Genomic DNA, 10,016 nt, shown 5'->3' with positions numbered 1-10,016 from the left:
TAAATGAAGCATTCAAGCCCACCCACTTCACAGTAAAAGTCATTTCCGTGATCACTTGAAAATATTATGCATGAAACTTCTTATTTCTCTCCCCTTGTTCTACAGAGCTCGTTCCGTTCTGTGGATTGCATTACTGAATGAGTCAACTTGCATTTTCAATCAGAGTCGAGGGAGGGGAAGCTGCATAACTCCAACACACCCCAGCACCAGCAGGAATAGAGAGTTAGTATTGCACTCAGTGGGGCTGCATTCAGAAACCCTTAAAGAAACTTTATATACAGAGTTACTATAGCACTCAGAAACCCTTAAAGAAACTTTATATACAGAGCTACTATAGCACTCAGAAACCCTTAAAGAAACTTTATATACAGAGTTACTATAGCACTCAGAAATCCTTAAAGAAACTTTATATAGAGTTACTATAGCACTCAGAAATCCTTAAAGAAACTTTATATACAGAGTTACTATAGCACTCAGAAATCCTTAAAGAAACTTTATATAGAGAGTTACTATAGCACTCAGAAATCCTTAAAGAAACTTTATATAGAGTTACTATAGCACTCAGAAATCCTTAAAGAAACTTTATATAGAGTTACTATAGCACTCAGAAATCCTTACAGAAACTTTATATAGAGTTACTATAGCACTCAGAAATCCTTAAAGAAACTTTATATACAGAGTTACTATAGCACTCAGAAATCCTTAAAGAAACTTTATATAGAGTTACTATAGCACTCAGAAATCCTTAAAGAAACTTTATATAGAGAGTTACTATAGCACTCAGAAATCCTTACAGAAACTTTATATAGAGAGTTACTATAGCACTCAGAAATCCTTAAAGAAACTTTATATATAGAGTTACTATAGCACTCAGAAACCCTTAAATAAACTTTATATACAGAGTTACTATAGCACTCAGAAACCCTTAAAGAAACTTTATATACAGAGTTACTATAGCACTCAGAAACCCTTAAAGAAACTTTATATAGAGTTAATACAGAACTCAGAAACCCTTACAGAAACTTTATATACAGAGTTACTATAGCACTCAGAAATCCTTAAAGAAACTTTATATACAGAGTTACTATAGCACTCAGAAATCCTTAAAGAAACTTTATATAGAGTTACTATTGCACTCAGTGGGGCTGCATACAGAACACTTTATAAATTCAGTGACAGCTGCAGCCAATTTGGAAGCAGTGGCACATGTAAGAGTCTGTATATTTTTGCCACCCTTTCAGCACATGTAAGAGTCTGTATATTTTTGCCACCCTTTCCTTGTCATGAAAACCGTTTGTTTCTTTGCTTTTATGCTCTAACTTTAATCGGAGATGCAGGTTTGAAAATGGATTTGAAAATGTTGTTTTCACTGAACTAATGCACCCTCCCGGAACAAAGCACTGCATTAACACCAGGACAGCAGCCCTCAAGAGACTAACAACCACTTTATTTTCCATCAGAAATAGGATTTTTATTTGTATCACTTTAATCACTTTAATATCAAATAGCCTACTTTAGTCTAATAAAATCATCTAGATCATTTGATTACAATGCACATTTCTTATTCAGTGAAAGATACAGTTTTGGGCTGATTTGTTTTACATATACAATCCTAACAAAATACTTCAAAGTGTTGAATATGTTTAGAACTTGCAGTTTTGAACCACTAGAAATACTGATCATACATACGCACGCACGCACACACGCACGCACATACATACATACATACATACATACATACATACGTTACAAAATGCTACACTTAGGCACAAGGTTTTGTACTTTGGTTTACAAGTAGTCTGAGCTGCAGTGAATTCATAGTGTGTTTCAGGGTTTGATTGAATATCGCAATAGAACAAGGAGAAAACATGACTTCATGAAATGAACCTCAACACTGAGCCCTCATTAACAGTGAGGAGATGGGTGGAATGACTTATGGATGGACGCTTACAGTAAATCAAACGAATACAACAGGAAATATCTCAGCTCTTAACGACCTGCATTTGAACAGCCAGCGTATGCAGGTGTGCTGCTAGCCACCAATACACCCCCTTCGGTCACCATTTCTCATTTTAATTTGTAGAAATTTGAAAACACTTTGTGTGAACTCTCTGGAGTTCGAGAAGCTGCCCTGCCACAACTTAAAAAAAACACATATGCATTATAAAATATATACAGAGAGGAGAGTTAACGTGGTCCAGTTATACACACAGAGACTGAAGGGGAGAGAGAGAGAGAGAGAGAAACGAGGGAGGGGGTAGAGGATAAGAGCTGGTTATTATTAGGCAGTGCGGTCATGGCTCCCACTTGCTCCATAATGCCATTCCACCTATGTGCCATTGCCCTGGCATTCTCCTAAAGAGCTGGAACACAAATGGCATGGTCTCTTAACTAAGACTCCTCAATACAGGGCTACAAAGGTGGAGGCCTGTACATAACAAACCTGAGCACCAGGGAAAGCCCTCTGCCCAACCATCTCTTTAAAACTACTGTATATGCATTCTTGAAACACTGTGTGCAAAGTCCTTGTGTGCAGCACACAGCATACAAATCACACTGTGCATGACTTAGGAGTTATGGTGAAAGCAAACATGGTTTCGATGCAGGTAACAGAACCCACCTGCCTGCCCCTGGGCTGCTGCATCACACACGGCATTGCTTGGGCAGGGTAGCGTTTGCCAGGGTTTTGCAGGCACAGTACAGCAGTCTCTGATGGTTAGGTATCTTGCGGTGGCACGTGTGCAGAGTGCTCCTTCGCTCGGAGTCTGAGCTCTGCGATGCTGGAGGTTTTTCTTTCGCTGGTCATGGGGTCTGGCATGGCAAGGGAAGCGGGTTCGAAGGACTGTCCAGGGGATTTCATGAGCAGTGAGGGTGTGCCCATCAGGGGGCTTACTGCTGTGAAGAATCTGAGGTGGTGAAAATAAAAACCAACATGTTTCACTACTTTAGATTGAAGACAATTTAATTAAAAAAAGACTATGACTACAACTGCGACTACCTGTTGAAATGTGGGTTGAGGAGAGGGTGTCTCAGGAAGGAGGCCCAGGTCAGCGCTTCGAGGCCCAGGTTTCCCAGGGCGGCGGGGGTAAAGGCTGGAGCCGTGGGGGGGAGCCCGAGTACCGGGATAGGGGTGGATCTCCAAGCGGGGTCCAGAGCCGAGGGCTGGTTCAGGGGAAGGTCCAGATACACTCCGAGGGGGCTCGCCATGGCTAAGCCGGGAGCGTTACTGAGAACGGCTGCCTTCTCACACTTCCGCCACTTCGCTCTGCGGTTCTGGAACCAAACCTGCAGGCAAAACACTTCAGTTACTGTCTGGTGTGGAAACACCATTAACATCATTCCATCAAGCACTGGGACAGGCGAATACACGCAGCTACAGACTGCAGGTCAGGGGGGGTACAGTACATACCTCACAATGCCCCCTTCACTAAAGTGAGGACTTACAAATGACTGTTAGCAGACAAGCAGTTTGTCAATGGTATAACAACATTACCTAGAAGCTGTGTGTGCAGAGGGTTGTGGCAGCCTCCTGTATTCAAGCTTATGAGAATATTGAGCTCAAGCTGGGTCTGTGCATGCTGTACATCTAGAATAGTGTCTTCATAAGACACAGAAGCCTGCTGCTCCTCTGGTTAAGGTGAAGAGGCTTTCGGAGACAACACATACCTGCACGCGGGCTTCTGTTAAATCAAGACGCATGGCTACTTCCTCCCTGTGGATACAAACGCAGTGTCTGTTTATTCAGGGATCTACAAACACAGGCTTTATATACAAGGTGTTTTCTATTACAGCGTCTAAAGTTTTACAAAAAAATATGTGTATAAAACCATTGCAGTCCTGAAAAGGGTTTCAAAGAAACTAAATACATTTACTAAAACGTGTTAATAAACACACTTAAAGCAGTGCTCCTCCATAGTTAGTTTACAAGAGTATTTCATGCAGTCTGATTCTCCAGTGAAGAATACATATGTACTGCTTTGAGCTCATCTTCACCAGGAGACTTCTGCATTAAAGTGTGCAGTGCAATACACTGTACTGGGAATGCACAGAACACTGATATCGCTAGTTATACTCTCTTTATATATTTCACATGGATAAGATAAAACGATAAAATGCTTCATCGATTATTTAATATTGTTCTACTTGGTCCCTGGAAGTTTGTTTCAGGAGTTGTACATACAGTGCACTACCCACCTTGAGAACACATCTGGGTAGTGAGATTTCCTGAAAGCTCTCTCTAGCTCCTCTAACTGGAAGTTCGTGAATGTGGTTCTGTACCGACGCTGCTTTCTGTTGAAGCAGGACCTGTCAAAGTGACCCGGAGAACCGCACTTCTGCTCCAGGCGCGTCCCACTCGCGTTTTCCAGCAGTCTTTCACCGGGCTTGTCTTCTGTTTTCCCACTTGTTTCTACCTCTTGCTCGCCCCGGGTAGCTGCGTGCTGCAGACGCTCGTGGGCTCTGGCGTTTCCCGGACCGCAGATGTGATGGGATTTGATATCATTGGAATAGAGAGTCTCCATCTCGTGAATGATGCTCTGTGCCTGCGACCCGGGTTCTTCCAGCGGGTCCAGTTGAGGGGGCAGCAGCTTCACTTCTGACTGGCGGCCACCTGTCTCAACAGAAGTGATTTCGTTCACTGTATCTGTTTCCGGAAGCAAAAGTATATTATTCTATACCGATACCAACATTCTTTTATTTGCAGAACAAGCAATAATCTTTTACGAGTTCATGTCAAGGTAGCCTACTGACTGTCATTAAAAAAAATGCGTGTAAGCAGTCAAGTTTTTTTCTTCCAATTACAAAATCCTATTTGCAGTGTTTAACAGATCTGCTATTGGGGGCACCGTCTAGAGTTGTTGGGTGGTTACTTTTTAAAAAACTTTGTTTTAAAGACAAACGTTTTAAACAACAGTATCTAAAACTAAGTTGCAGCGTGTTCGCTTACCCCGACCCGTTTCGCTGACCCTCGCCCCTCCTTCGTCTGCAGGACTCTCCTCGCAGTTGCCCCTGCCGCTGCCACTTCCTAAGATGCTGTCGATGAAATAGGAGGACCGCAGAGGGCAGCTCGACTGTCCTTTCTTGGACGCGCTAGACTTGAGGTCACCAGCGCTGTTGCAGCCAGCTTTGCTGCTGGTATTCCTGCCGCTGCTCTGCGTTGTCTGCATAGCCCCGCTTCTTCACAGTGGCACGCTCCTAGTCCCTCTGGAGATCCAACCTCAATGGCACTTTTTAATGCCAGTCAATTGTGTACACAGCAATATCATGAAATACACACGACTGGAGCTCCTATTGGTCCTCGTGTAAAGCACTTCTGTGTGATTAGCAATTGATGACACGGGCTAGGAGGGAGTGGAGGCAATGTGTAGTCATGCACAGTACAGCGTATACACCGCGCAATGCCCTGGAACACGACACGGTTAGTGTTTTATATGGTTCAGTACTAAATATACCCGGTGTATATACCAGCCTATTATATTGTGTCGTATTGGCAGCATATTGGATGTACATTCAATTTGTATTCATGCACCACCCTTCTCCTCTTTCTTCTGTGATTAGATGATTCATATTTGGAGCCGATGCGATTCTGGTTGTTCTACGCAACGTTTGAACCTGTACAGTTCAGCCTTCTGTTTGAACTCAGATTCTTTAGGGCAGCTTGCATTTAAACATTTTATATTCATTCGCAGACACCGGGTATTGCATTATATTTACAGTAGATTTTGTAACCCTACATTATGTTTTGGTATTAATTTTACGTGTGTTCTCTCTAGCAAAGTCAAATGCTTATATATGCTTATATAAGTAAGCGACCATTCATGTTTTAGCCAGGGTTACAGGACGAAAAAAAAAAACTTCAAATGGTAAACTATTTTACTATGCTAATGATTTAAGACACGACCTTTATACAGAACACCTGAACTGGAATATATACTGCTGTATTACAGGTGTGTTCGCAAATGACAGAAAACCTGCCCTCTTGTGGACATTGTGTAGCGCTACATTCCAGTCTAACTGCAGCAATGGAGTGGACTACGTCTGCACGCTCCAGTCAAAGTAATGAAGCTTTCAGGATATTTGACAGACTTGCGAGGTCTTCATGGAGTCGCGTGAAGAGTGAACTGGTAGATTTCAGCAGGCAACAAATTTGATTTGTGTTTTGGTGCCACTTCTAGGTATGTAACACATTTTTCACAGCCCACAGTCTCTCCAGAATGTAAATGAAGTCGGGAAATTAGAACGCTCAGCTTGATCTCTGTCGCCCTCTTGTGGACATTCTTACACACTGCAGTTTGAAATGTAATGTTGGCACGCACAGAGTGGCAGTGTTAATACTACACTGTAAGTATGCGAATAATGCATAATGCATTAAGTACGCAGTGAATAGGGAACAAGTTATCCCTGGGCTTAGATACATTGAACCAAAAACGTTTTTTTTTATTCCTTGCTATTTAAACTGTGTTTTTTTTTTTTAATTATTTTTATTTAATTCAAATCAGAGTGGGATGTTTCCAACAACAAAACGAGCAAGATGGTCCGAATGGCCTCCTCTCGTTTGTAAACTTTCTTATGTTCTTATGTTTCAGCTCTAGAAGCTCCCCTACTCTCCCTGTCTATATGCATGTGGAGTAGACAGGGCTGACAGAGCTGAGCGCTTCCACAACGCATCTCATAAACTGATGCATGTGGAGTAGACAGGGCTGACAGAGCTGAGCTCTTCCACAACGCATCTCATAAACTGATGCATGTGGAGTAGACAGGGCTGACAGAGCTGAACTCTTTCACAACGCATCTCATAAACTGTCCTCTCTTCTCTGCTGGGTGTGCAGCCAGCCAGAGAGCTCATATGAAAGAGAGGCTTGGGATTATTGCAGGAGCTAATCAGCTCCTTCTAAATGGCTGTTGCTTTAAGGGTAGAGAGGCTTCAGTTCTTCCACATGTTTTTCCAGGTCGTTGTCTTACAGGTGATTGATGTGGCCTGTCCCTAAAGGTGTATTAATACAATGAAGCCGTACCTGGCGAATGCAGTTTATCATTTCCCATTCCTGATAATCAGATGAACACCTTGTTTGAAATCAAGAGCAGCTTGTTTTAACCCTCCTGGCTACCAGTGCAAGGGGAGCTTTGTTTAAAATAGTTTGCAATGGTACAGTGACTTAAAAAGATCCAGGAGCATCTTTCAATATTATAGCTAATAGACTGACTGGCTGGTTCTTCACTTTATCACAGTGATAGGACTTGATTGGAGAGCGAGGGTCTGTGCTGAGCTGTGGACTGAAGTAGAAGTAATATCTAACAGTGCTTGCCATGTGTCCAAAGGTTATCAGCATCCGTTATACTTTTTCCTGACTAGTGCCATTAATATGTTGTCAGATTAAGCACTTAGACTGTCTGTACTTGCCAGTGGAAATGGTTTTCTTTTAATTGATGGTATTGGTTTTGTGGCGCACTGGGTCAGACCTCCTCTGTGTTTTCTGCGGCTCAGTTTGATGAATGTGTGAGAGGTACAGCGTGCTGCATAAAATGAGAGACGAGAGAGAGAGAAAAAAACAGGAAATTGCTAACAAAAACAATTTCAGTATTCATGTGCATGTTTTACTAAGTTAAATATTGATTACAGATTTATGCTATGCTCTGTCGTAGAAATTTCATGCAGTTTATTTAGACTCAGCTTTGGCTTCGACTCATGAATCATTGAGAATAGATGAGTCCGTGGTTCAAGCCACTCGCTGTCTGCCGCTACAGTTACAGTAAACTGGACTGCATTGTTCCCTCTCTTATTGAATATCTATCAGCCATTACTCACGAGCAACGCCAAGCACACGATTTGTATTTTGTTGATGCCAGTTGAGATTATGGAAACACACACACACACACGCACTCGCACTCACACACACACACACACATGCACTCGCACTCGCACACACACACACACACGCACGCACTCACACACACGCACACACACACACACACACGCACACACACACACGCACTCGCACTCACACACACACACACACACGCACGCACTGACACACACGCACACACACACACACGCACTCGCACTCACTCGCACACACACAAACACACGCACGCACTCACACACACGCACACACACACACACGCACTCGCACTCACTCGCACTCGCACACACACTAACACATGCACATGCACAAACGCATGCACACACATGCATGCACGCACTCGCACTCGCACACACAAACGCACGCACTCACACACGCACACACACACGCACTCGCACACACACTAACACATGCACATGCACGCACGCAAGCACACACACGCATGCACGCACACGCATGCACGCACACACATACGCACTCTAACACACACACACACGCACACACACACACGCACACGAGCACGCACAGACTCACTCTCACACACAAGTTCAGATGGATAGCCTACTTTTAGTTTTTTATAAACTGCAATCCACAGCGGGCAATAAATCAACATTTCAGCTATAGGTGGCTCCCTCTCCTCTTGTTAAACCTTTCCCAGTAATTTCCTGTCCCCATGAATAACACACACGCTGTCTGGAATGGATGAACACTGCCCTGTCCCCGGGGAGTCGGGAATGAAGGGTAGAAGTATGAGCAACAGGGCTGTGCTGTGGGACTGAAGGAGCTGCTCACAACCCTCTATGGAAAATAAGAATATGCTTACAGCAACATTTCTGAGATGCACTCTTATCAAATGAGAAAACAGCACAACAGCACACAAACCAAATCCAGGAGAGGGTCTTTCTCTCAACACAGGGAGTAAACATCACTAGCATGGACCAGGAGAGGGTCTTTCTCTCAACACAGGGAGTAAACATCACTAGCATGGACCAGGCTGGCAGTTGCCTGGTTTTAATCTGTGTGAAGCACTTTGGTAGCCATGATGCACATCCCTGTGCAGTGCTCCCATGTCACCTGTGCTTTACAGGGAACTTACTAGACTACATTAAACTTTGCTGTAGAAACAGAGCAAAGGTGACTACGCACACCGCAGGAGAGCGTCTAAACCACTGTGTGAAAGAGCCAGTCTCGTCTGCAGTGTAGTTATAGAGCATGGAAACTCACCACACACACAGCACTGCCAAGCCGATGCCACGAGGCAGGGCTTGCATTAACATCCCAGGAGGTTAACAAAGTTGTTGGACAATTAGACCCTCCTCTCTCCCGTCCATGTATTATTCAGCGAGCTATTAAAGCAGCTATTCATACAAATCCTGGCAGGGTTGAACTCGCTGCGGGTTAATCACATCAAATAAATCCAGACCGTGTCGGAAAGCAGGCTTGCAACAAAATTGAAACAAGTCCATTCTCAAATGATATCATTAATTATTGAGGGCTCGTCTGGGGAGCTGAAGAGGGTGCATTAGCTGCATAAACATTCATCTAGATATGAGCTCAGAAGCAGTTGATTAGCATATTAAATAGGACATTAGGGGGGTGGGTGATATAACAGGTCCACACCAATTTGAATGTTAGAAAAACCTTTTAGGAACTGAGGAAATTAAGAAGAAATGAGGCGCTGCTTTCTTAGGAGTTAAAGAGCATCACACAGCCCGGGTCGTGTGAAGTGCTGCAGCAGTAGGAAGCACTTTGTCATGCGACCACAAGGTGTCACTATCTCTACACTTCTCCACCAGCTCTGCGCTCACGAGTTGGCTTGGTGTTCAGTAACCAAGCAGGCCATTGATTTTGAATCTTTGTTAAAGCCTTGCTATTGAATACCCCCCCCCCCCCCCGTGTAAATATTGATTTTGTTAAACCGGTGTCTAACTGTGAGCTGTGAGTCTAACTGGCCTCAAACCGTTCACATATCAGCCCCACTCGCTGCCACAGCAGCAGGTTGAGATCAAACCTTATTATTTTAAAATATCAGATGAAATGATTGGATACATACAACAGATATTGAATACATACACTGTATTTGTCAGTGTGCCTGCCTGTCTGCATATGTTTATCACTGTAATATTGTAATTGGACTATAAGTATAACCACTGGATG

The 10,016-nt window shown here is 43.5% G+C and overlaps 1 protein-coding gene across 1 annotated transcript; it reads right to left on the bottom strand.

Annotated features, from left to right (window-relative positions):
- Positions 1 to 1,489: 1,489 nt before the first annotated feature.
- LOC117430233 (homeobox protein ARX-like) lies at positions 1,490 to 5,209 on the bottom strand. The gene is made up of 5 exons (XM_034050072.3): positions 4,946 to 5,209; positions 4,195 to 4,609; positions 3,667 to 3,712; positions 2,999 to 3,285; positions 1,490 to 2,906 (listed from the first exon to the last, which is right to left on the bottom strand). The coding sequence occupies exons 1-5, from the start codon at positions 5,163 to 5,165 to the stop codon at positions 2,717 to 2,719; spliced, it is 1,158 nt and encodes a 385-aa protein (XP_033905963.3). The 5' UTR covers positions 5,166 to 5,209; the 3' UTR covers positions 1,490 to 2,716.
- Positions 5,210 to 10,016: the final 4,807 nt, after the last annotated feature.

This window comes from Acipenser ruthenus, chromosome 26 (genome assembly GCF_902713425.1).
Source record: "Acipenser ruthenus chromosome 26, fAciRut3.2 maternal haplotype, whole genome shotgun sequence".
Taxonomy (NCBI): domain Eukaryota; kingdom Metazoa; phylum Chordata; class Actinopteri; order Acipenseriformes; family Acipenseridae; genus Acipenser; species Acipenser ruthenus.
Note: the sequence above shows the minus strand (reverse complement) of the source record. Positions and strands in the feature narration are given on the sequence as shown.